Raw genomic sequence first — 26802 nt, 5'->3', positions numbered from 1 at the left:
ATTCTACACTGATGACCTTTAAAGGTTGTTTTTTTCTACTGTTTATTTATACTCACCGTGAATATAAATTAGAGCATCATATATTTTCACCACTTTATCAATAACTACCTCCAGGTCAGGTTTCTGAACAGATTCCAACAAACTCCTACAGCTCTTAAGCGCTTTTGTGTAAAAATCCAAAGACATCCAAGTTACCACTACTGAAGGTTTCTTCTTACATTTCTGTTGACAGTCCTTGAAATTATGGCTGCAGTTAATACATTTTTAAGAAACAGAATTACAATAAATTTGTTATAGTCCAACCTAATATTGCAGTTAAGTCAAAAGAAATTGTGAGTATAAAACTAACACAAGTTTAAACCAATTCAAAGTAAATATGCAAGTCAATTAATATGCCATTATTATTTTAAGCTTAGTCTCTTTACATCAGTCCTAGGATTTGGTAATTAAAATAATCTACAATATTTAAATGCAGTATCCCAGGCCTAAAAAATGACAGAAGATATCCCTGCATAATTATTAACTGGCTTGGTAAACCCTTAATTATAGAAGAGTAGACTGCAGTCTAATTAGCTATTCCTTCAAGTTGTTTCAAATTCTAAATGTAATACAATCTGAGGTAATATAGTTTCTCTAAAATCTCTTTCATAACTTTTTATTGGCTAATTAAGAGTCAGAAAATACAGAATAAATGACCATGTAAAAAGTTAACAAAGAGTTTCAGTCTATAACTTGGCAGTAAAAATAAGACTACATCTTCAGAGATGATTCACACTTGCTTTTTCTGATAGAATAATTAACCATCTTAAAAGTACTAAACTGAAAATATACTTCCAAGGAGTTCTAAATCCCTACTCTTACTATCAAAAGGAAATGTTCTTTTGGCTAAATGTTTGACTAAAAGAACAATGAGTTTTGAGTTATATAAAAATGTGCTCTGCTACTTTCTAATTATATGTGCGCAGGAAAGTTCAGACAAAGAGTCTTGTTAGAGGAAGTAATTAAGAGGAACTGGAACACCAGGTTACCCTCGAGCTGGACCCAGAACATCAGAGGCTCCTCACCCCTTCTTCTCCTGTCCTTAGAATGTATACTCTACCTACTGGTCTCATAGTGGGAGCTGTTCCAAAGAAAGAGCCTGGAGAAAGTAAGGTGTTGTTGAGACCATCTGGACTGAACACATGACTTAGTCTCAATTTCTCTAAACCTCAATCTCCAATTTGTAAAGTAGGCATAACAGCATTTACCTTATAGAACTGTTGTAAAGATTAAATATTATATGTATAGTACTTAATACAGTACCTAGCATTTAGCAGGTGCTCAATAAAAAACAAATTACCTTTCCATTTCACTAAAAAATGTATGTTCTCAGGTCACACAAATTGAGTGAATAATGAGGTCTCCTAAAACAATACATCCAAATTTATTACAGAAAACCCACCCAGAAAATACAAGTTGTTTTACCAGTCCATGTTTTGATGAGAACAATGAACAGTACACAGAGCAGTCAGTTGTAGGATAACCGTGATTCCTTCTAAAGTCTCGATAACAGGATTCTTTAGACTACCACATTCAAGGGAAATCTGAAGGGATTCAGCTTTCTGTTTCAGTGTACTCCATAATATGCTCTTTTTGTTCATATCCACATGTTTAATTCTGTAATTTATTATAACCACAGTGTAAAGATATTCATTGGCTCAAATGTGAAAAATATTTAAAACAAAACATAACATGTAATGCCAACTACTGAAATTTATAGTACAATGTATTTAAAACAACTTTCAGGGCTAACTGCAATATGGGAATTCTTTGATCACATTATACAAAAAGTTTGTTAATGTATTTTAAACTGCTGACAGATATGCAATCTCAGAGATTTTTCAGATACTAAAAAGTTAAATTAGACAGGCAAGTAATAACTTAAAAAATCTTTTAAGTAACCTTATGTAGCCATGTTATCTTTCATACTTGAATGGGCTACAAGTATTAAAATATTTCAAGCATTCCTTTGACTACCTTTAGAAAGAACAATGGTATGTATTTAAGTCAAAGCACTTAACTAAAGATGATTTTTAAAAGTGAATAAAGTTTTATTAAATCACTAAATACAAACTGAATGAAGGTCATACTCCTCAGTCTGTTTTGGTGGTCTTTTGGAAGAGTTTAGAGATGAGCTGAGTCGACGTCTTTTGGATGATATTACATCACTATTACTGCTGAGGTTTTCCTGTTGAATTTGGCACTGAACCTCCTCAATGATTTCCATACTTTCCATTTTTAAGGCGGCATAAAGTGGGCCCAACAAATACTGAGAAAGTAAAAATAATTTCAAAAACTATCTCTTAGAAAATGTTATTAACAGACTGCAAAAATTAATTAGGTTGTAAGTTTTTTAATAAGGTAAACTATTTTCAGAGTCTCATCAGGTAAAACAAAGACCTAAGTTAATCTATATAATTTCACAACCTATAAATAGACATATATGTGGTTCTGTACCTACAATTATGGTTGTACAGTCTTAAAAGTCTTAACATAAATTCTCTCATCTGTTTTTCCTTCCATCAAAATACTACAAAGAAAAATTCTATAAGGGAATTACTAAACTCTTTCATACTACAAATCCAGCAAGACTTTTAGATAAAGTATTTACTCAAGTTACTGCACATTTTATTGTACTGCCTGTCTCTCACAGTCCAAATAAGAAAAAAGGCATATTTTGGCATGATTAGTACTATGTAATCATAGGTTTCCTACAAGTGATTGATTATAACACGCCAAAGATAAAATCTAGGTGAGTGCTCAAAGTTTTTGTAATTAAGTTGATAACTGGCCCCCTTTTAATAATGCACTAAACATGCTTACACTTCACAAAGCCTACTTTAAAACCTGCTACCCTATTGGCAGTTCATTACCAACTTAGTGAACAAATCTTTCTCAAATCAAAGTAAAAATTCAGAATAAGGAGCCAAAGTGGATTGTGAAAATCATTCCATTCTGAATATACATTATTAAAGACAATCTATTTTCTCACTAATACATCTGACATATATGCTTAAGTTATAAACAAAATACATACTTATTAAATACACTTAAAAATGACTTACCTCTGCATCTACCTGAAATCCAAGCACATCCACAAGAACTTTACAAATGTTTCTCACATAAACCTTCCTGACTTGTAGAGCAGATTCATACCCAGCTGGCACATATTTAAGGAAATACTGCAGTAAGTGGCACAAAGCTGCTTTTAGCAAATCAGACTTAAGCCGCATAAGGACACCATCTTCAAACATGACACAGAGTTTTTCCAGCAGCATATTTAAATAGACAGGTTCAATATTTCTATAAGCTTCTGCTTCAAAGGGAAATAGTGTTTTTATCAGCTTTGATAATGGCTCTTCACAGAGTTTCAACTGGTCAGCATCCATTTCTACAAGATGTTTTAATAATTCCAAAAATGACCGGAAAAAAGTGCTGGCTGGTTGTGCTGGTAATCCTCCAAGCTCAAAGAGTTCAGTTAAAAGGCTAATTGCTAAGGATTTAATTTTTGGACTACCATACTCTAGCAGCATACAACCTATCTGCCAAAGTAAGAGTTCTTGCCTTCTAAAAAACACAATTGCAATAATACGAATAAGAACTGTTAATAAGGTGACTTCAATAAATTCTAAATTTTGCATGTTCATGAATTGCAAAGGAGCTGGTTGTAAATATCCCACACGTTCATCTAATTGACTTAAAAATCGGCTAACTACCACTGGCCATTCCACAAAGTGTCCCACTGCATTTCTTTTATGGAGGCAAATCACATCTTCAAAAAGATGCAGTAATTCCTTTGTTAGTACTCCAAAAATTGCAGGACTCTTGCTTTTAAAAAGAAATAATAATGAGCAGATAACTTCACAGATTTTCTTGTGTAACGTATGACAGGATGGAGTTGCTGCAATCCGCAGAAGTCTTGTTATGATCCAATTACTGAATTCTTTGAAATAAAAAAATATTAAATAAGTCCATCAGAAATGTTAATTAATTTGCTAACTGCTTGATGATTCATTAAAAAAAAAATTTAATGTTTATTTATTTTGGAGACACAGAGACAGAGAAATAGAGAGAGAGAGCGAGAGCGAGAGCAGGGGAGGAGCAGAGAGGAGACACAGAATCTGAAGCAAGCTCCAGGTCTGAGCTGTCAGCACAGTGCCCAAAGGGAGCGTGAACCCACAAACCGTGAGATCATGACCTGATCTGAAGTCAGACGCTTACTGACTGAGTCATCCAGGTGCCCCTGATGATTCATTTTTAAAGTATAAACTTCACTAACAAAATAGTCTAAAACATTCCTTACACAATGGAAATACTGAACAGTAATTTAGAATACCAATTTTCAAGTCTAAGTCCTAGCTTTTCACTTATTGGTTGTGTGAACTTTTCATCTCTCTGAACCTCTGTAACTTCATCTGTAAGAAGGGAGTCATAAGGGTTACCATGAGAATGAAGTAAGATGATATATGTGAAATTCTCAGCATAGTGCTTGAAGTTCAACAAATGGTTACTATTATCACTCCTTCAACAAATATTTATTGAGTGCCAACTCTGTCCCAGGTGCACAAAAACAAATCAGTCACAGTCCTCCTGATTCCTGTAATACAGTTTCTAAAACTTTTTGATCACAACTAAGATACATTTTATATCATGACCCAGTTTACATATGCATATTTATTTTATTTAAATATATGAAACAAAAGTTTCATGAAACAGTATTTATTACATGCAATGTATTATGATATTTTCGAATTACATTTTATCTTCATAACCTATTAATGGGTTGTGACCTGTTATTTAAAAAAGTGTAGTAAAGAATATAGACAGGGATGCCTGGATGGCTCAGTCAGTTAAGTGCTGACCTCAGCTCAGGTCATGATATCCCGGTACTTGAGTTCGAGCCCTGTGTCGGGCTCTGTGCTGACAGCTCAGAGCTTAGAGCCGGCTTTGGATTCAGTGTCTCCCTCTCTCTCTGCCCCTCCCCCACTTGCGTGCACACACTCTCTCTCTCTCTCTCTCAGAAATAAAAACATTAAAAAAAGTTAAAAAACATTTTTAATACTCTATGCATTGTACAGAAAAAGAGATGATAGCTTTACATCTTTTTATAAGGAGGCCAATAAAGGGGCAAAAGTAGTAGGAACAATAAGGATAAAGCCTGGAAAAAAGTTTCAACATCTAGAAGTTGTTCTTAAAGGGCTAGATAGGAAATATTTTAGGCTTGAGGGCTTTATGGCTTCCATGTCAACTACTCAATGCTGCCTTTCTAGTAGTTACAGTAGATATATATACAGTAATATACAGTAAGTAAATATTAAGTAAAAACATGGCTTTTACAATAAAACTTTGTTTACAAACACAGGCAGGAGGCCTGTGGGCCATGGTTTGCTAATGCCTGATCTAGAAGAAAGAGCTTATCAAAAACGGAAAAAAGAAAACTGCTTAAGTGTCCAATGGCAAATAAACAAATTTGGTTATTTCTGTTCCATCCTGGGTATCTAGTTTAAAACTAAAGAAAACAATAAGGATGCACAAAACAAAATTAACAATTACCATTTTGCTCCTTCACGTTTATAGCAAATTTGACCAGAATATGTATAAAATGTATGTTATAATTTAGAAGAGCAGAAGAGGGTAAATTTCATAAAACCAGTTGCAAATGAATGCACAAATAGTAGGACTCACCAATACTGTCTTTGACCTCATTTTGCCCTTGGCTTCCATTCACATTTACAAACATAAGTGGGGAGGACTTCATTATATGCTGGATGAAATCAAGCAACATCACAGAGGTTGGCTGGGAGTCAGTTTTCTTTACAAGTTCTAGAGCAACTAAAATAATAAAAAATTCATCTTAAAGAGGCGTGACAAATGAAATGACAGTTCTTTTGTTAAAAAACTAGACTTTGGTGACCAGTTGTTAAAAAACTAGACTTTGTTGACCAGAATTGTGTCCAATACAGTGCTCAGGATAAACTGATGGGGCTAAACTCCATGGTCCTATCTTTCTAATTTTAAATGTTTAAAAACCAGGCACATTCATCTAGTATACATCCATTCACCAAATATATATTACAGGCCTACAATATGCCTGGCACTGTACCAAAATCTGAGGGGGAAAAAAAACTTTACCTGAACAGGTGAGGGAATCAGATAAATAAGCTGATAGTTATAATATAGTATGTTAACTGCACTAATCCACCGTGCAGGAAGTGAGTGTCTGGGAAGATGCTGTGAAGGATTAGATTCCTAGATGATGAAAAGTTGGTCAGAGAGGTGAAGGGCAAGTGATCTAAAGAGAGGGAAGGGAGTACTACATGAAAATACATTATGCAAGTAGTTAGTAGCCCTTTGTTGTTTTTCAGCAACTCGTAATTTTATTGACTGAAAAAAGAAAGGCTAAATGACTATTATTAAGTCATTAAATTTGTGCCAAATTTGAAATTAAATTTATAAACCATTAGCCAAATGCTACTTTATATTACCCCTTCTGTGTAATTTTAACAGATGTGACCAATGGGACACCACCTTGCCAGGTTGGTAATATTTGTTTTCTACACTGCCACAAACAGGAAATAGTTATTTCAACAACTCACTGGAACCTCTTACCTCCCACAAAGTCACTAACTTGTAAAGAATATTTAAATGGCATTTGTTTCTCAACCACTAGTGAAAGACCTAGCTAAAATAGGGTGCACATGATTAGAAATGGCCAACTATTTTTTATCTATTATAATACCATATATCAAAGAACTCCATAGCAAGTAGCAGAAAATGTAGGAAAAGCAGGAAAATAGAATTACTTTAAGCGACTGAGCCACCCAGGTGCCTAAAAACTAGAATTACTTTAAATGCTTAAGTCATATTATGTACTAAGTTAATATTGTAGGGGGGCCTGGGTGGCTCAGCTGATTAAGCATCTGAGTCATGATTTTGGCTTGAGTCATGATTTTGGCTCAAGTCATGATTCCAGGATCACAGGACTGAGCCCCATGTTGGGTTCTGCACCGGGTGTAGCCCGCTTAAGATTCTCCCTCTCCCTCCCCGTGTATACATAGTGCATGTAGTCTCAAAAAAAAAAAGTTAATGTTGTAAGTAATTTGTTTGAAAATAGTAATTATCATAGATACTAACTCTACATTTAAAACTACACGGACAAAAATGCTAGCATAATGTATATATGAAAAAGAAAACAATTTATAAAACTTCTATAAGAAATAACTGTTTCTTACCAACGTTTACATCTGTAAGTATTCGGTCAATGAACTGACATAGAATTTGTCTTGGCTTCTGTACAACTGTATTATATTCCTCTGGACTGGCACTAAAACACAAATAAAGAGTTTTTAACCCTTAAAGAGACAATTTCATTCGTAAAAAACTCTCTAAAGTTGAATTTATCAAATGTGTTTAGTTTTAATGTTGACATTCATTGTATCCTTCTGTTTAAAAATGAAAGAAAAATCTAAATACATGTTACTGATTTAAAAGGGAAAAAACATGCTAAATGACACCACAGGTATCCAATATGCAAAATCTAGACCTGCCCTGCCCAATACGGTAGCCATTATTGATGTAGCTATTGAACACTTGAAATCTGGTTAGTCCAAATTGATACGTGCTTTAAGTAAAAAATATACATCAGATTTTGAATATTTGGTACCAGAAAATATATATCCATTAATAACATTATATTAATTATATGTAGAAATGACAATATCTAGATATACTGAGTTAAAATATATTATTAAAAATTAATTTCACCTATTTCTTTTTACTTTATGTAATGTCGCTACTGGAAAATTTTAAATTCTACATGTGGCTTGCATTTTATTTCTATTGAGCAGTGTTGATCTAGTCTTGGCTACAGAACAGTGTCTTCAACAAATAAATTCCAAAGGCAAAAAAAAGGAGGGAAAGGAAAAGGAAAAACCTATAATCGAGACTTAAGAGCCCTATCAATCAATGATAATCTATGATCCTGCAATGGATTCTGATTAAACAAAACGAAACCCCCCAAAAAAACAAAAATAAAAACTATTAACAAACTGTATATGACAAACTGGGAAAGTTTAAACACAGACTAGATATCTGATGTTATTAAGAAATTACTTTGGGGGTGTCTGGGTGACTAAGTCAGTTGAGCATCTGACTCTCGGTTTCAGCTCAGATCGTGATCCCAGGGTCGCACTGGGCATGGAGCCTGCTTGAGATTCTCTCCCAATCTCTCTCTCCCAATCTCTCTCTCTCTCTCTCTCTCTCTCTCTCCCCTTCTCTCTCCCCCCCATGCCTCTCCCCCACTCAAGTGTGCACTCTCTCTCTCTAAAATACAAAAAATAAAAAGTCTAAAAAATTTATTTTTTTATTAAAAAAATTTTTTTTAACATTTATTTCTTTTTTGAGACAGAGAGAGACAAGAGTGTGAGCAGGGGAGGGGCAGAGAGAGAGGGAGTCACAGAACCCAAAGAGGCTCCAGGCTCTAAGCTGTCAGCACAGAGCCCAACATGGAGTTCAGACTCACGAAACCCAAGATCATGACCTGAGCCAAAGTCAGATGCTTAACTGACTGAGCCACCCAGGCACCCCCAAAATTTTTTAATTTAAAAGAATACATATTTTTAGGTGCAATAATGGTACTGTGATATATTTTAAAAGTCTTTATGCTTTACAGATAAATGCTGATATTTATGGATGAAATGATGTCTAGAATTTGCTTCAAAGTTGGAGCACCTGGTTGGCTCAGTTGGTAGAGCATGTGACTCTTGATTTCGGGGTTATGAGTTCAAGCCCCACATTTGGTGTAGAGATTACTTAAAAGTAAAATCTTAAAAAAAAAAAAAAAAAAGGAACTACCTGGAATTTGCTTCAAAGTAGTATGAGTTGAGAGAAAGAAGGGCATGAATTGATAGTTGTTGGGTAAAATGGGCAAATGATATACTATTTTTCTTCTTTTGTATGCTTGAAATTTTCCACAATGAAAATTCAATAAAATATTAGGGAAAATTACATACATGAGTATTAGGACCAATCAAGAAAAATAAATATTAAGAGGAGATACAATAATTAAGCAGAGCAATAGTATCCTAGAATCAATGAATTAAACTTGAATTCCATGATTTGGTACAAAACAGCATGTAAGAATATAGTACAAAGTCTGTATTCTACCACATAGGATGAGGAATTCTAGTCATTCATATAATCAACAAACATTTACTGAGCACCTATAATGTGCCACAGTACACACCAAAAACAATCTCTGGGAGAGGTGACAGGTTAGTGGAGGAGACTGATAAGTCAACCTAGCCCTCTATCCAGGGTGGACTGTGAGGCCATTCACCAAAAGAGTTAACACATGAGGAAGCACAGGTCCGGGGAGAAAAAACAAAACCAGTTTTAGAAACACTGAATTTAAGGTCTCAAGAGAACAATCTAACAAAAGATTGTTAGAATTAAAGTTCTGGTCCTTAAGGGGCACCTGGCTGGCTCAGTCAGTAGAGAATGTGAGGTTTGGTCTCAGGGTCATGAATTCAAGTCCCAAGTTGGGCACAGAGTTTACTAGGCGGGGGGAAAATTAAAGCTCTAATCCTCAAGAAATATCTAGCCTAGATATATAGATTAAATTATCATTATATAATAACATCTATTAAACAAGGCTAAACATTATCTGCATTATTACATACTTCACAAGAAATAAGTTAGGGACATTAAACTCTAATTTGCATATGAGGAGCCTGACATTCATGGAGATTTATATAATCTACCACCACTACAGCTAGTAGTAGTGGAAGCCCTGAAAATTAGTGCAGAGTAAGAAGTAATAAGAAAGCCAAAGAGAGAACTTTAAGTTAAAGGAGCCATGAAGAAGAAAGGGAAAGAACCAGAGAAATAAAAAGAAAAATGTTATGAGGTATATTCTAGAAACAAAGTTAGAATTTCAAGGAGGGAGCTGTCAACAGTATCAAATTAAATTAGTTTGTTAAAATGTCCTTTGAAATATTTTTTATTATGGTCAAATATACTTAACATTTATTTTAACCATTTTAAGTGTACAGTTCCATGGCATTATGTTCTCATTATTCTATGCTATCACCACCATCTCCAGAATTTTTATCTTCCCAAATTGAAACTACTAAGTTACTGAAATTACCAGTATTTACACATAACCTTAGGTATATAGACTCAAAGACCAAGTAGTTTTATTTTTACATGAAAGTGAAAAAAACTTGGTACCGTTTATCTTATTATTTAAACCAGCCTTGGCCAATGGAAACAATGCAAGTCACATGTGCACTTCAAATTTTTCTAGTAGCCACATTAAGAATAGAAAGCCACGTGGGTGGCTCAGTAGGTTAAGTGTCCAACTCTTGATCTCAGCTCAGGTCTTGTGATCTTAGGGTCGTGAGTTCCTGCCCCACATTAGGCCTTGCACTGGGCATGAAGCCTCCTTAAAAAAAAAAAAAAAGGGAGGGTACCTGGGTGGCTCAGTCGGTTGAGCATCGGCTCAGGTCATGATCTCACAGTTTGTGAGTTCAAGCCCCACATTAGGCTGTGTGCTGACAGCTCAGAGCCTGAAGCCTGCTTCAGATTCTGTGTCCCCTTTCTCTGCCCCTCCCCTGCTCATGCTCTTTCTCTCCCAAAAATAAATAAACATTAAAAAATTTAAAAAAGAGAGAAACAAACAATAGTTTTCTTCATAATATATCCAAAATATTATTTGAACTGTAACTGATATTAAAATTAAAAAAAAAATTTATATATATAGAGAGAGCATGCAAGCAGGGGAAAGGGGCAGAGAGAGAGAGGGAGGGGGGAGAGACGGACGGGGGAGGGGGGGAGAGTGGGGGGGAGAGAGCGAGTGAGAGAGAATGAGAATCTCAAGCTGACTCCTTGCTCAGCATGGAGACCAACATGGGGCTCCAATCCACAACCTGAGCTGAAATCAAGAGTTGGATGCTCAACCAAATGAACTGCTCAGGTGCCCTGAAATTACTAAAGTGATTGTTTTACCTTTGTTTTTTTTGTACTAAGTCTTTGAAATTCTTCTCAACTTAGACCAGCTGTAGTGGCTACCATATTATATGACATCACAGATTTAAATATAACAAAAATTTATAAAGTCTGAAATTACAAGGTAACATGAATTGTTTTAGACAAAATCAAATGAGTTTGTCTTTATACACTAAGTGTAATTTAGCAAGTATCATTTAGAAATGTGAATGAGGAGGTGTGTCAGGAGAGGAATCAGGACCCTAGGTGGTGGTTGAGTTTTCTACGAAGTTTAATTTTGTATAAAGATCATTCCTATTATTTGTGTCATTTTTGGTCAGTTTTTTAAAAAGGTGAATTGATTATCATTCATTAGATGTACTATTAGAATAATGACTCATGGGAGAGTGAGCACTTATTATACAACCTCTACCTTGGAATGGAGCTAAGAGGGTATACCTTTTTCAAAAAAGTAGGGGCACGTGAGTGGCTCAGTCAGTTGAGCATCTGACTCTTAACCTGAGGGTCATGATCCCATTGTTTTGTTTGAGCCCTGCATCAGGCTCTGTGGCCACCATGTGCGGAGACTGCTTGGAATTCTCCCTATCTCTCTGCCCCTCTCTCCCACTCGCTCTCTCAAAATAAATAAACTTAAAAAAAAAAGTTTAAAAAAGTAAACAGGTAATTTTAACACAGCATGGTTGTATTAATAGAGCCAAGATAGAACACAAGAGGGTCACTTGGCTCTGAGCAGAGCCTATCAGTCAAAGCTCCCTGAAGGAAGTGATACAAACCTAAGTCCCTAAGGGGCTAGGCAGGTAAAATAAGGGAAAGGAGGAGTATTCCAAGCAAAAGAAACAGCACGAGCAAATGCTCAGTAGTTAAGAATGAACACAGGATGCTCTAAAAGCTATTAAGAGGTTCTATATGGCCAAAGAAGAGGGAGACAGTAAATAGATAAAGCTGAAGAGCGACTATAAGGTCAAAGTTCAAAGAACAAACTAAAGAGGTTGGATTTTGTACTGAAGGCAATGAGACATCAAAAGGTTCTAAGTAGGAGTGAAGAGTCAACGTGTTTTGTAATTTTTTTGAGAGAGAGAGAACGCATGTGCGTGCACACACAAGCAGGGAGAGAAGGGAGGGAAAGGGGGGAGAAGGAGGGAGGGAGAGAGGGAGAGAGAAAATCTTAAACAGGCTCCACACTCAGCATATCATGCTGACTTGGGGCTGGACCCCATGACTCTGGGATCATGACCTGAGTCAAAATCAAAAGCTGGGCATTTAACCAATCGAGCCATCCAGGTGCCCCATGTTTTTAAAACTTGAATTTAATTACATTATTTCCCTGTTTAAAGCATTCCAATGGCTTCCCATTGCCCTTAAAATATAACTCTTATTCTGACCTGTAAGGTACTAAAGGATCTGGCCCCTGGCTACTCCTCCACCCTTAACTCTCACACCAGTCCCCTCTTTGCTTCCTGTGTTTCATCCTTCTTCCTATTCTTTTGCTCATTCCCACTTAGAGACCCTTATACTTCCCATTCCATTTCAGATACTGGCTTCTTATCATTCAAATCTCCTCTTAGTGGCTAATGTTGCTGCTCCCCAGACTTTCATCTCCCTCCCACTGCCCATTTAATATTTTAATGGCAACTATCACTGTCTGAAAATATCTTGTGATTATAATTTTAAGCAGGAAGGTCAGAGAAGGCCTCTCCAAAATGACATCTGAACAGAACCAGTCTGTTCAGAGAGAAGAAACAGCAAAGTGCAAAAGACTGAAGGCTGGAATGACCTTGGTGCATAAGGAAAAACAAGGCCAATGATATTGGAGCAGAGTAAGGGAAGGGTATGTGGCCACGAGGTCAGAGGCAGGCAGAGGCCAGAAAATGCAGAACCTTAGAAGCCTTGGGAGGAAGTTTGGATTTTATTCTAAGTGTGCTAGATAACTAATGGAAGGTTTTAACCATTTACATTTACTTTGGTTGCTAAGAAATCCATTATAAGTGGGTAAAATGGAAATGAAGAGATTAGCTGAGAAATTACAATAGCCTAGATAAGAAATTGTAAGAATAGCAGTGGAAATGGAGAGAAATATATTTTACTTTATTTTTAAGTTTATTTATTTATTTTGGGATAGGCAACTAGCAGGGCAGGGGCAGTGGGGGGGGGGGGGGGGGGGGGAGGAGGAAGGGAGGGAGAGAGAGAATCCCATGCAAATCAGCACTGTTAGCGCAGAGCCCAATGCTAGGCTTGAACTGATGAACTGTTAGATCATGACCTGAGCCAAAATCAGGAGTTGGGACACTTAACTGACTGAGCCACCTAGGCGCTCCAAAAAGTATATTTTAAAGATAGGGTTGGCAGGATGTGCTGATAGATTATTAAGGGATAAGGGAAAGAATCCAGAATAACTCCTAGGCTTTTGGACAGTACATTTACAATAACATAGGGAAGGAACAAGTTTAAGGAAAATAAGTCAAGAGTTCTGCTTTGGATATGCAAATGTTCATACTGGATATAGATGTTCAACAGTATGCAATCTAATAATATTTCTGGGCTAGAGATATAAATTTGGGAGTTATCAGAATATAGATGGTATTTAAAGCTATGGAACTAGATGAAGTTATTTAGGGAAGAGTAAAGATGAAAAAAGGACCAAAGATGTAGCAAAAGGACATGGGGAGTCAAGAATGATTCCTACATTCCTGGTTTGGAAAAAACGAGTGAATATGGTATGATTTACTGAGATATCCCTACCTCAGTGAATGGGGGGGGGGGGGGGAAGTAGTTGGGATATGTGTAGAACTTGTATTGACTATGTTGAGTCTTAACTGCACATAGCACACCCAGCTAAAACTGCCAGTATATAGTTGTTTAAATAGCTCTATAGGTGATAGATATTATTTGGAGAAACACATTTGGAATCATCAAATAGCAGATGGATAGTTGAGGGCAGGAGTGGATGAGATCACCCAGAAAGACTATGTAGAGAAGAGTGCTAATAAGAAAAAACAGTGAAGCAAAATTTATCCCTGAGATAGAAAAGCCCACATATTAAAACAGTGACACCTCACTTTTTTCAGAAATAGAATTGCCAGTCAATTAATGAAAAAAAGGGGGGGGGGAGAAGAAAAGGCCCTTTTGGTTGGAATCTGAAACTCAGCTCTGAAACTTTTTTTCATTGTTTCAGATTTTTAATACTGCCTTAAAAAGGCCTGTTACTCTAACTATCTCAGTATACTTTGAAATATAAAATAATTGTAATTGGAACAGTTATTATAAATCTAAGTAGATAATTCCTAAGGCAGTATTTGTTTACTCAGAACATATTTTCATTTCAAATATATAATTAAAACTTCTCACAAAGTCAGAACACAACTCATAGTTTGAACAGAAACTTCAGTGTTTAAATCTCAACATTCAGTAAATTAAACACTATATACATTAGGTTGCTTTGGAATACAAATCACTCATTTAAGTAAATGGGATATAACTTCTAACTTGTGTTAAAAGTGAAGAAATCCTTCTTTATGTGAAGACTTGACCAAAATCAATTAATCCTATTATGGTACAAATCAAACTCTACCGACACAACACATTTATTAGAGATTTGGATACAGAAACTACAGTTGGAAACTAGATGCTCCTTAGCTTGGGGGTAGTGAAAGAAAAAGGCATACGTGGATCAGGCCCCCATTTTTATTACTTTATTAATAACAATGCTTACTTTATTTAATGAAGAACTGTTATCTTTTCGATTTTGCTTCTTCAATTTCTGTGACTCAGTTTCTTTTTCTTTTTTTTTTTTTAATGTTTTTATCTTATTTTTGAGACAGAGAGATAGAGCACGAGCAGTGGAGGGGCAGAGAGAGAGGGAGACACAGAATCTGAAGCAGGCTCCAGGTCTGAGTTGTCAGCACAGAGCCCGAGGTGGGGCTCAAATCCATGAACCGTGAGATCATGACCCGAGCCAAAGTTGGACATTTAACCGACTGAGCCACCAGGTACCCTTCTGTGACTCAGTTTCTCACTGAATAGTGATAATATTTAGTCCATTCTATATCAGGGAGATTCGGTGAGACTGAGTAAGCATGAATGAAGCAGTTGCAATGAGAAGGTCATGAAAATTAAAAACTATTGTTATACAATTCTCTATCGGTCAGTTTTTCTATTCTTTCACTTAGAATGGCTACAATTGAATGAAATGAAAGGTAACTTAAGCTCTGTTGATGTAAGAGGCTATAAATAAATTCAAGATACTATTACTTGTATTAACAATCTCTTAAAGGAAGAAAAAAGAGGGAAGAAAAGTATTAATCAGTTAATTCTACATTAAAACAAGGTGGAGAAAAAATCCTGAACTTCACATTGAGCCTAAACATGAAATCTGTGCATCAATTTCTTAAAACGATCACTTATATTCATGCTACTTTATAAAATGTTAACACAGAATATGCTTGCAACATTCATGCGAAGTGAAATAACACACACAAAACCAGGATAATTCAGTTAAGACGTGTGGTTCCTTCATTTATCCTCTTATGTGATTGAGGAAAACTAAATATCCTTGTATGACCAACAAGTAGAGATGAACACAACTGAACCACAGAAAAGAATTAAATATCCTATGGGCTTTGTATCAGTTTTGACTTCGTGTTGTAAGTTTTCAAACAGCCTAAAAAATTCCAGCTGATAGTTCAAGTGCAGTAGTGGTACAAGCCCACAAGCAGTGGGTTACAATTAAAAAAAAAAAAAAAAAAGGCAAACAAAACAACAACCCTGCCTTCTTTCAGGCCTGGTTGAGGGAAGGTTGCCAGTGTGCTGAAGGGGGATGGCAGCCATCAACATCCTACCCTTCTCTTCAGGTAGAACACTGGTTTACCTGATTTTACTCTTCTGTTTAAAGAAACAGGCTTTTGCAAATAAAATAAAAATTTAATATATTAAATTATTTCCAAACTTTGGAAACATTCTGTACACGTTTATATTTTGTGCACGTTGTGGCAAGGTCCCTGGGTTTTCTGACTAAAATAACAAGATTGGGGGCTGACTGATCAAATATAGGAGTCACATCTTCAGAACGCCCTATGGTTTCACTTTGAAGAAAGAAACCAACTGCCTTTCCTAGCAACTGGCCTTCTTTGCACAAAAAGAGAACTGGTGATTTTTCTTCTAAAAGAAGCAATTTGTGTCAAAACGTAAAGCTAAAAACCCAATTCCTCCACGAGCGATCACAAAAAATAGAAATTGGGGAAAGTTCGTGGGTCAAGTCCCTCATCTATGGACATAGGTTTCTGGGAAGCAAATAAGTACAGAAAGTGGCCAAAAAGTGGTCAGAAGGGACCGTTCCTTCCAGCTGCAGAGGGCAACCCCGGGTTGGGGACAAGCTCCGGGGCGCCGCTCTAGTGCGGTCAGCGAGCGCCTCTCCTCCCCTGGACCGGCTTTCTGAAGGTCTGCGGCGACGACCCGCATATCTTTAACCGCCTAAGGGAGAAGCGCTCAAATCAGTCGCGGAACACATCTACAAGGGCCGGGGTTGACGGGTTCGGGGCAGGCACGCGCGCCGCAGGGGAGGGAGAACACGTGAGATTCCGGCCAGGCCCGTCGGAGAAGGACGCGGGACCCAGAGCGGCCGAGCCTGACCCTACCTTCCCAACTCCCGCAGCGCGGGGATCATAGACGCCAGCTCCAGGCCGTGGTCGCCCATGTTGAGGATGCGCCGCACTCCTCAACGACGCCGACACGGGCTCCCGGCGTCTCCACAGCTACCTCTGGTGGGAAGGCGCGGTATCCGACGGTGGCTCGCCGGGCCCAAAACTCCTCCCGGAAGCCACTGCTGGTGGAGCTCGCCAGGCGCCGCTCTTTCTGCGTAGGACCCGGGGGAGGCCCGGAAGCCGAAAGGGGGTGGGGCAAGCAGGCTGAGCGCGCTCAGGTTTGGTTTCCTACCGTGTGTCCGACGTAGGGAGGAAGGCGGGGCGGGCGAGATTCGTGGCGAGTTTTAGTTTTCAGCGCCCTCTTGCTACTCCTAGCCTGGGAGGCTCACCGAGGCAAGACCCCTGGTTCTAGGGAAGATATAGGCATGACGGGCACCAGCCTTGCCTCCCTCGCATCACAAACGTGACAATTGATCTCCCCGTGGTTGAAAGCCCTCAGGTTCCTACCACTCTCCGGGGATCCTTTCTGATGAAAGATAAGAGACTCCTCCCTGTCCTGTTTCAGCAGGTGTTTTTCCGCTTGAAGTCACTCAAGCTTCCTTGAGGATATTACCTACCTTTAATATTTAAAAAGGGGGTTGAACGTTTTTGCAGGTGTCTTCATCAAATCACCAGCAGTACTGTGTATAATTTATGTCACCGTTATGGGCGTCAATTATCCATGATTTAATTTTTAAAGTAAATCAGTGGATTTGGGCTGTAGACTTTTTTAGTCCGGCCCAATTTGTTTATTTGAAAAATGGCCATTAGAAGAGACTTAACATGTCAAAATTATGTATTTAATCAGGCAAAGCTATGCAATGTGTTTACATTTGATCCATGGTACAAGAGGATAATTGTTGGTACAGTAGCTGAAAAGAAACATCAAAGTGATGGAATGACAGCCAAATATGCTCCTGCCTCAGGGATTTTGCATTTGCTGTACCTTCTGCCCTAATCTTGAACACTCCTCTCTTTCATCACTCCTTTTCAGATGTTTGCTGAAATGTCACCGGAGAGCCTCATATAGTATATAGCACACTTACACTCTCTTTTCCACTCCATTCTGCTTTATTTTTCTTCAAAGCCCTTAGAACCAAATTATACATTACATATTATTTATTGACTGCCTCCTCCAATTAGACAATAAACTCCTGAGAGCAGTATCTTGTCTTATTCACTGCTTAGATACCTACGACCTAGAATAGTGCCTGGCACATAGTGTTCAGTAAGTATTTATTAAATAGTTGAATGCTAGAGTGAAAAGAACATGGGATTAGGAGTTAGAGGCTCTGCACAAGCTCTTATGCCATCTGCTAGAAATTATATGACCTCAGTAAAATTATTTAACCTCTCTGCACTTCAGTTTTTCATCTATCAAATAGGATTAATAATATCTACCTGACAAGATTATGGTAAAGATTAAATAACAGGTAATAGAGGTAATAGAGTCACAGACCCTATTACCCTATTACCCACAGACCCTTTACTAAGACCCTTTTCTTAGTAAAGTAAGGGAGATATACAGTATATGCCAACAAAGATGAATCTTGACAGTAACGAGTGAAAAAAGCAAATTGTAAAGGGATACATAATAGTATTATATGTCATTTTAAAACCACAAAATAAGACTTTGCGCAAGGTGCGTATACATACATATATAACAAAACTATAAAAACATGGCTGGGAAGGGTATATATCAACTCTAGGAGAGTTGTACCCCTAGAGAGAGAGAGAGAGAGAGAGAGAAGGGAGTGAAATGATGACGTTTCAACTTAGCTGTGAGGATTTTCTTTTAATAGGATCTGAATTAATCATGGCAAATTTAGGGGCGCCTGGGTGGCTCTGTCGGTTGAACGTCCGACTTCGGCTCAGGTCATGATCTCCCGGCTTGTGAGTTGGAGCCCCCCCATCAGGCCCTGTGCTGACAGTTCAGAGCCTGGAGCCTGCTTCAGACTCTGTGTCTCCCTCTCTCTCTGCCTCTCCCCTGCTTGCACTTCTCTCTCAAAATAAATAAACATTAAATTTTAAAAAATCATGGAAAATTTAACATTTGTTGTATTTGCGTGGGTGTTACATTACTATTTGTATCTGTATGGTTATGATACTCCAAAATTTTTAAAAAGTAAATATACTTTTTTAAAGCTTGGATTAGATTATACATAGGAAAGGTTTATCAACGAAAAGGTAGCAAATGTTAGATATTATTTTTAGATCATATGAAGAAAGATTATAAAAATTATAACGTTATATGGAAGACAACAACTGAATAGCATTAGGATTCCGAAAGAGTATATATTAGAAACAATAGAGCTTTGAGAATCCAGTTTAATTCAAAAAGTTATTTTAAAAAAAATTTTTTTTAACGTTTATTTATTTTTGAGACAGAGAGAGACAGAACATGAACAGGGGAGGGCAGAGAGAGAGGGAGACACAGAATCTGAAACGGGCTCCAGGCTCTGAGCTGTCAGCACAGAGCCCGACGCGGGGCTCGAACTCACGGACCATGAGATCATGACCTGAGCCGAAGTCGGACGCTTAACCGATCAAGCCACCCAGGCGCCCCTCAAAAAGTTATTTTTAGGCAAGATATTTTGTTAGATACTCTGTGACACAAAGAGGAGGACAATAAAGTCAGTCTCAAATAGTGTGCAAACTTTAGATATATAAGGGCATCATATGAACTCAGAAAATTAGAAGTAAAGCAGAATCTGATGAATGCCACAAGAAATAAAAACAACATGTACTGGAAAAATAGAAGAGGAAGAGATTAAGTATACTCTAGAGAGGAAGTGGACCAGGAAGTTGCTCAAGGAGAATGTGGCACCATATCTGAGATGGGACATGAAGAATAAACAGGATATGAAGAGGCAAAGATTGGAGAAGAAGAATATTTTCTAATAAGAGGCAGCGGTATGAACAAAAAGCATATGGAGGGAGAGACTAGTGATCCAGTTCAGCTGATGTTAGGGAACATTTAGAGTGGCCCAATTGAAATACTTGTACAAATCTCAGTAAGCTCTGGAGAGGCACTGGAAGATTTTATATAAAGTGACAGTCAAAGATACACTCAAATCAGGCAGAAGGGTGAAGGACACAACAAAAGGACAGTAGCAGATCAAGAAATCAAGCTTCTTTAGCAGTAGATCAAGAAATGAGCAATTGTCATTATAAGCAGACATCCTCCCTTAAGGTACTCATATATTTCTCTCCCCCAGCACACTTTTTGAGTTTTTCATACAAGCTAATTCTATTTCTTCACCTCCCACTCAAATCCTAAACCTATATGAACTATTCCCTCTGCCTTATTTGCTTCTCTTAAATGCTTCTCACCAAAGTCACAGTGACTTTCATACAGCTTCCTTCAAAAGATGTTGATCAGGTACCTGGCTGACTCAGTTAGAAGAGCATGTAACTCTTGGTCTCAGGATCATGAGTTCAAGCCCCACACTGGGTGCAGAGATTACCTAAATAAATAAAACTTAAAAGATGTTAATCAGTCTTTTCCTTTCGTGACCCCTCAGCAGCGTTTGACAGTGTAGATGAGTGCCTTTATCTTAGGACACTTTCTCCCTTTGGCCTATGTTACTCTCTTGTTAGCAACGCTTACTTTGCCATTCAACTGCTGTTATTCCTCAGGATTCTAACTTAACTTCCTTTCTCTTTTTATTCCTACGTGACCTCATTCACTTTTCAGACTTCAGTTAGTTTTCCACCTGCTTATTACTCCCAAATTTAGATCTCTCTCTGAGCTTTCTATTTCATATGCCTAACTTTGTACTGGATTTTTCATCTTGAATTTTTCTCTGGTGCTTTTTTTTTAAGTTTATGTATTTATTTTGAAAGATAGCACTAGCAAGAAAGGGGCAGAGAGAGAGAGAGGAAGAGAGAGAATCCCAAGCAAGCTCTGTGCTGTCAGCGCAGAGCCCAAAATGGGGCTCAGGCTCACAAACCATGAGAACATGACCTAAGCTGAAATCAAGAGTTGCATGCTTAACCGACTGAGCCACCCAGGTGTCCCCTATGTCCTTTTTTTGTGTGTTTAACTTTTTAATATGGAAGGTTTCAAATATATACAAAAGTAGAGGGAATAGAGTAAGGAACCACCCAACTTCGACAATTGTCACAAATGGCCAGTCTTTGTTTCATCCATCACCACCCCTCCCATTTCCCCCCTCCCTAATTGTATTATTTTAAAGAAAATCTCCAGTATCTAATCAATTTATCTACAGATACTTCAGTTTGCATCTCTTAAAGATAAGGACTAGGGGTGCCTGGGTGTCTGCATTCTTCTACCCCCCCCCCCTTTTATTCTTAGGGGAGTGGAATGTGGGGATGGGGAGAGTGAGTCAGGAAGCAGAGAGGATGAGGTAGGTGAATCCTGTACTTGAGACCTTGGTATTTCCTAAGCCCAGTGTTTCATTCAGGTTGACAGGGGGGCACCAACCAATGTCTTAGAAGTTTCAGCCCATATGTGTATAGAATTGTCCCCTTTGATGATTAAAACTAGGGAGGAAAATGACCACCAGGTGGCACCAGAACCCAAGTGTGAGCAAAATGGACTTGGTTCTCAGAAGTCCAAACTCCTGGCTGCTCTGCAAGTTCCATCATAATGTGTTGCACTTTTTTTTTTACTCCGTTTATGGTATTATGTCAGGATTTTACTGAATAATTCACATCATAAAATATAGGCTAAAATAGAAATCTTAAGGAAATGAGATAAAAGTACAAACAATTTTACAAGTTGATTTCTACACTGGAATGGACTTCAATATACACTTCCTTGGTACATGCTACTTGAAATTTGCATTTTAAATAATTTTTAATAATTTTCGTTTTTTCCCAATTTTATTGAAAAATAACTGACACATTTACTGTGTAAGTTTAAGGCATACCACATAATGGTTTTATGTACATATACTATGAAATGATTACCACAATATGGTCAGCTAACATCATCTTAACATACAGATACAATAAGAAGAGGGGCACCTGGATGGCTCAGTTGATTAATTGTCTGACTTTGGCTCAGGTCATGATCTTGCGGTTCAAGAGTTCGAGCTCTGCGTTGGGCTCTGTTCAGAGCCTGGACCCTGCTTCAGATTCTGTTTCCCTCTCTGCCCCTCCCCTGCTTGTGCTCTGTCTCTCTCTCTCAAAGATAAATAAACATTAAATAATAAAAAAAAATAGATACAATAAAAAGAAAAGAAAGAAGAATAAAAGAAAAAAAATATTTTTTCCCTGCGATGAGAACTCTTAGGATTTACTCTGTTAACAACTTCCCTATATACCATACAGCAGTATTAGCTATAGTCATCATGTTGTACATTATATTCCTAGTACTTATTTATCTTACTGGTAGTTTGTAACTTTTGGCTACCTTCCTCTATTTCCCCTATTATTACCCCCTGCCTCTGCTAACCACAAATATGATCTCTTTTCCTGTGAATTTGGTGGGATTTTGTTTGTTTTAAATTCTACATGTAAGTGAGATCATATAGTATTTGTCTTTCTCTGTCTGACATATTTCATTTAGCATGATGCCTTCAAGATACATCCGTGTTGTCAGAAATGGTAGGATATCTTTTCTACTGTAAATAATGCTGCTATGAACATAGGAGTGCAGATATCTTTTCAAGTTAGTGTTTTCATTACCTCAGGATATATTCCCAGAAGTGGAATTGCTGGATCATATGGTAGCTCTATTTTTAATTTTATGAGAATCCTCTGTACTCTTTCATAATAACTGTACCAATTTACAATCCCGACAACAGTGCACAAGGCTGCCCTTTTCTCCATATCCATGCCAATATTTGTTGTCTCTTGTCTTTTTGATAATGGCCATGCTAACAGGAGTGAAGTGATATCTCACTGTGGTTTTAATTTGCATTTCCCTAGTTACTAGTGATGTTGAGCATCTTTTCAGGTACCAGTTGGCCCTAGATGTATCTTCTTTGGCGAAATGTTTATTCAGGTCTTTTACCCATTTTTTCCACTTTCTTTCTTTCTTTCTTTCTTTCTTCTCTCTTTCTTTCTTCCTTTTTTTTTTTTTTTTTGAGAGAAAGAGGCAGAGGGAGATGGGCAGAGGGAGAGAGAGAGAGAGAGAGAGAGAGAGAGAGAGAGAGAGAGAGAGAGAGAGAATCTAAAGCAAGCTCCACACTCAGTGCAGAGCCCTACGCGGGGCTTGATCTTATGACTTTGAGATCAGAGATCATGACCTGAGCCCAAATCAAGGGTCGACTGCTTAACCTATTGAGCCACCCAGGTGTTCCCACCCATTTTTTAATTGGGTTATTTGTTTTCTTGTTGTTGAATTCTATGATCTCTTTCTTTTCTTTTAAGTTTATTAACTTATTTTTGAGAGAGAGAGAGAGAGAGAGAGCACAAGCGCAGGAGGGGCAGAGAGAGAGAGGGAGACACAGAATCCAAATTGGGCTTCAGGTTCTGAGCTGTCAGTGCAGAGCCTGATGTGGGGCTTGAACCCACTAACTGTGAAATCATGACCTGAGCCAAAGTTGGACCCTTAACTGACTGAGTCACCCAAGTGCCCTGTATGAGCTCTTTCTATATTTTGGATACCAACCCCTTATCAGGTATATGGTTTGCAAAAATGTTTTCCCAAATAATAGATTGTCTTTCATTTTGTTGATGATTTTATTTTTATTTTATTTATTTTTTATTTTTTGCTGTGCAAAAGCTTTTTAGTTTGATGTAATCTCACTTATTTATTTTCTATTTTGTTGCTTGTGGTTAAGATGTCATATCCAAAAATCATGACCATGACCCATATTAAGGAGATTTGTTTCTATGTTCTTTCTTTCTTTCTTTCTTTCTTTCTTTCTTTCTTTCTTTCTTTCTAGTTTTCCTCTAGAAGTTTATGGTTTAAAGTTTTTCATATAAATCTTTAATTCATTTCAAGTTAATTTTTGTAAAGGGTATAAGATATGGGTCCAGTTTCATTCTTTTACATGTGAATATCCAATTATTCCAGCATCATTTACTGAAGAGACTATCTTTTCTCCATTGAGTATTCTTGGCTTCCTTGTTGAATATTAGTTTAATATATATGCTCAGGGGTCTATTTCTGGGCTCTTGATTCTGTTCTATTGGTCTATTTGTTTTTATGCCAGTACCATTCTGTTTGGATGACTATTGTTTTAGTTATAGCTTGAAATCAGGAAGTGATACCTCCCGATTTGTTCTTTCTCAGGATTTTTTTTTTTATTCAAGGTCTTTGGTGGTTCCATATAAGTTTTAGGTTTGTTTGTTTGTTTACTTCTGTAAAAAATGCCACTGGAATCTTGGTAAGGGTTGCATTGAATCTATAGATGGCTCTTGGTAGTACTGACATTTAACAATATTAATTCTTCTAATCCGTGAACACGGGATGCCTTTCTATTTCTTTGTGTCTTCTTCAATTTCTTTTGTCAATGTCATAGTTTTCAGTGTAGAAATCATTTCCTCCTTAGTTACATTTATTCTGAAGTATTTTACTGTTTTTGATGCTATTATAACTGGGATCTATTTCTTGATTTCTTTTTCAGAAATTTTGTTGTCAGTGCATAGAAATGCTACTGATTTTTGTATGTTAATTTGGTATCCTGCAACTTTACTGAATTCATTGATTAAATCTAACAGGTTTTGGTTGTCTTTAGGACTTTATCTGTACAAAATCATGTCATCTGCAAATGGAGACAATTCTCCCTCTTCCTTTCTAATTCTGATTCCTTTTATTTCTTTTTCTTGCCTAATTGCTCCAGCTAGGACTTCCAGTACCATGTTGAATGGTGAGAGTGGGCACCCTGTCCTGTTCCTGCTCTTAGAAGAAAAGCTTTCATCCTTTCACCATTGAGTATGATGTTAGCTGTGGGCTTGTCATATATGGATTTTATTACATTGAGATATGTTCTTTGTATGCCTCATTTGTTAAGAGCTTTTATCACAAATGGATGTTGAATTTTGTCAAGTGCTTTATCTGTATTTATTAACGTGATCATTTGATTCTTTCAGTCTATTAATATGAAATAGCTTATTGATATGCATATGTTGAACCATTCTTGCATCCCAAGGATAAATTCCACTTGATCATGGTGAATGATTCATTTAATGTAATGCTGAGTTTACTATTATTTTATTGGGAACTTTGTCATCTATATTCATGAGGGATATTGGCTTGTAGTTTTCTTTTCTAGTAGTATTTTTCCTGGTTTTGGTATCAGGATAATTCTACCTTTATAAAATGAGTTTGGGAGTGGTGTTCCTTCCTCTTCATTTTTTTGGAAGAGTTTGAGAAGTATTGGTGTTAATTTTTCTTTTAATATTTGGTAAAATTCACCTTTGAAGCCATCTGGTCCTGGGCTTTTCTTTGTTGGGAGATTTTTTTATTACTGACTTAATCTTCTAACTAGTAATTCGCCTATTCATATTGTCTATTTCTTCCTGATTCAGTCTTGGTAAGTTGTGTGTTTCAAAGAATATTTGCATTTCTTCTAAGTTGTCCAGTTCGTTGGTATTTGGTTATTTATAGTAGCCTCTTATTCTTTGAATTTCTTTGGTATCAATTGTAATGTATTATTTTTCATTTATAGTTTTGTTGATTTGGGTCCTTTCTCTCTCTCTCTCTTTTTTTTTTTTTTTTTTTTTTCTTTTCATTAATCTAGCTAGGGGTTTGTCAGGTTTATCTTTTCAAAGAACCAATTCTTAGTTTGGTTAATCTTTTCTTTCTTTCTTTCCTGCATTCATATTTATTATGCCCTTTCCTCTGCCAACTTTGGGCTCAGTTTGTTCTTTTTCTAGTTCCTGAAGGCATAGAGTTAGGTTGTTTATTTGGGATCTTTTCTTGCTTCTTAATGTAGGTGTATATTGTTAACTGGTTTTGCTGCATCCCAGCAGTTCTGGTATGTTATGGTTCCATTTTTCTTACTGTTTTATTTTCTCTTTAATTTCTTCTTTCATCCATTTGTTGTTCAAGAGAGTGTTGTTTAGTTTTCTTGTGTTTGTGAATTTCCAATTTTCTTATTGATTTCTGTTTTCATGTCATTGTGGTCAGGGAAGATACTTGGTATGATTTCAGTCTTCTTGAATTTTGTGACCTGACATATGGTCATTCCTAGAAAATGTTCCATGTGTGCTTGAGAAGAATATATATTCTGCTTTTGTTGGATAGAATGTTCTGTATATGTGTTTGTTAGTTCCACTTGGTCAATAGCATTGTTCAAATACACTTTTCCTTATTGCTTCTCTGTCTGGATGATCTATCCATTGTAGAAAGTGGGATATTAAAGTCCTCAACTATTATTATATTACTGTTTATTTCTCCTTTTAGCTCTGTTAGATTTTGCTTTATGTATTTAGGTGCTCTGATGTTGGGCATATAAATATTTACAATTATTATATTTTCATGATGTATTAACCTCCATTATTATGTAATGACCTTCTTTGTCTCTTTACCATTTGTAGTGTAAAGTGTACTGTTTCTGATATAAGTATAGCTACCCCTGCCTTTTTGGCTATTTTTGCTTAAAATGGCTTTTTCCATAATTTCACTCTTAGTCTATATGTCTTTAAGGCTAAAGTGAGTCTTTTGTAGGTAGCATGTTGTTGGATCTTTTCTTGTTGTTTATTTAAATCCATTCAGCCATTCTATGTCTTTTGAGTAGAGAGTTCATCCATTTGTTTAAAGTAATTATTGATAGGTAGGGGCTTATTATTGACATTTTGTTGTTTTTCCAGTCGTTTTCCAGATCTGTTGTTCCTTGTTCCTTATCATGCTTTCTTTTTTTGTGTGTGTTTTGAAGTCTTTTGGTATCAGTATGCTCTGACTTTTTTATTGTGTTCTTTTGTGTGATTACTACAAGATTTCCCTTGTGGGTACTATGAAGCTTACATAGAATATCTTAAACTTTTAACACCTATGTTTAAATTTGTAACAACTTAATTTTAATAGAATTTATATACTTGACACTTCTTGTCCCCCTCATCTTTTAAGTTATTGCTATGACAATTTATATTTTTTATATTGTGTAATTAAGAATAGATTATTGTATTTATGGTTATTTTCTCTAAGTTCATTTTTTTAACT

General features: G+C 36.8%; 1 protein-coding gene across 3 annotated transcripts in view; it reads right to left on the bottom strand.

The window, feature by feature from the left end:
• ATR (ATR serine/threonine kinase) overlaps window positions 1–16823 on the bottom strand; it is a 99543-nt gene extending 82720 nt beyond the window's left edge. The window contains exons 1-7 of one of the 3 annotated variants that reach the window (XR_008422563.1): window positions 16677–16823; window positions 7272–7363; window positions 5725–5871; window positions 3105–3982; window positions 2130–2308; window positions 1465–1656; window positions 57–256 (exon numbers count right to left, since the gene is read on the bottom strand). Coding sequence is in view for 2 of the 3 variants with exons in the window: in XM_053903757.1 (XP_053759732.1) it covers window positions 57–256; window positions 1465–1656; window positions 2130–2308; window positions 3105–3982; window positions 5725–5871; window positions 7272–7363; window positions 16677–16735 (1747 nt within the window). In the remaining variant the exon portion in view is untranslated. Of the gene's footprint in view, window positions 1–56; window positions 257–1464; window positions 1657–2113; window positions 2309–3104; window positions 3983–5724; window positions 5872–7271; window positions 7364–16676 lie in introns of those variants that run through there. The other 2 variants (XM_053903757.1, XM_053903758.1) reach the window with 2 other exon arrangements.
• Between the last annotated feature and the right edge of the window lie 9979 nt (window positions 16824–26802).

Source organism: Panthera pardus, unplaced genomic scaffold (genome assembly GCF_024362965.1).
Source record: "Panthera pardus isolate Hobbes unplaced genomic scaffold, ASM2436296v1 HiC_scaffold_16, whole genome shotgun sequence".
Taxonomy (NCBI): domain Eukaryota; kingdom Metazoa; phylum Chordata; class Mammalia; order Carnivora; family Felidae; genus Panthera; species Panthera pardus.
This window is presented reverse-complemented; position numbering and strand designations above follow the sequence as displayed.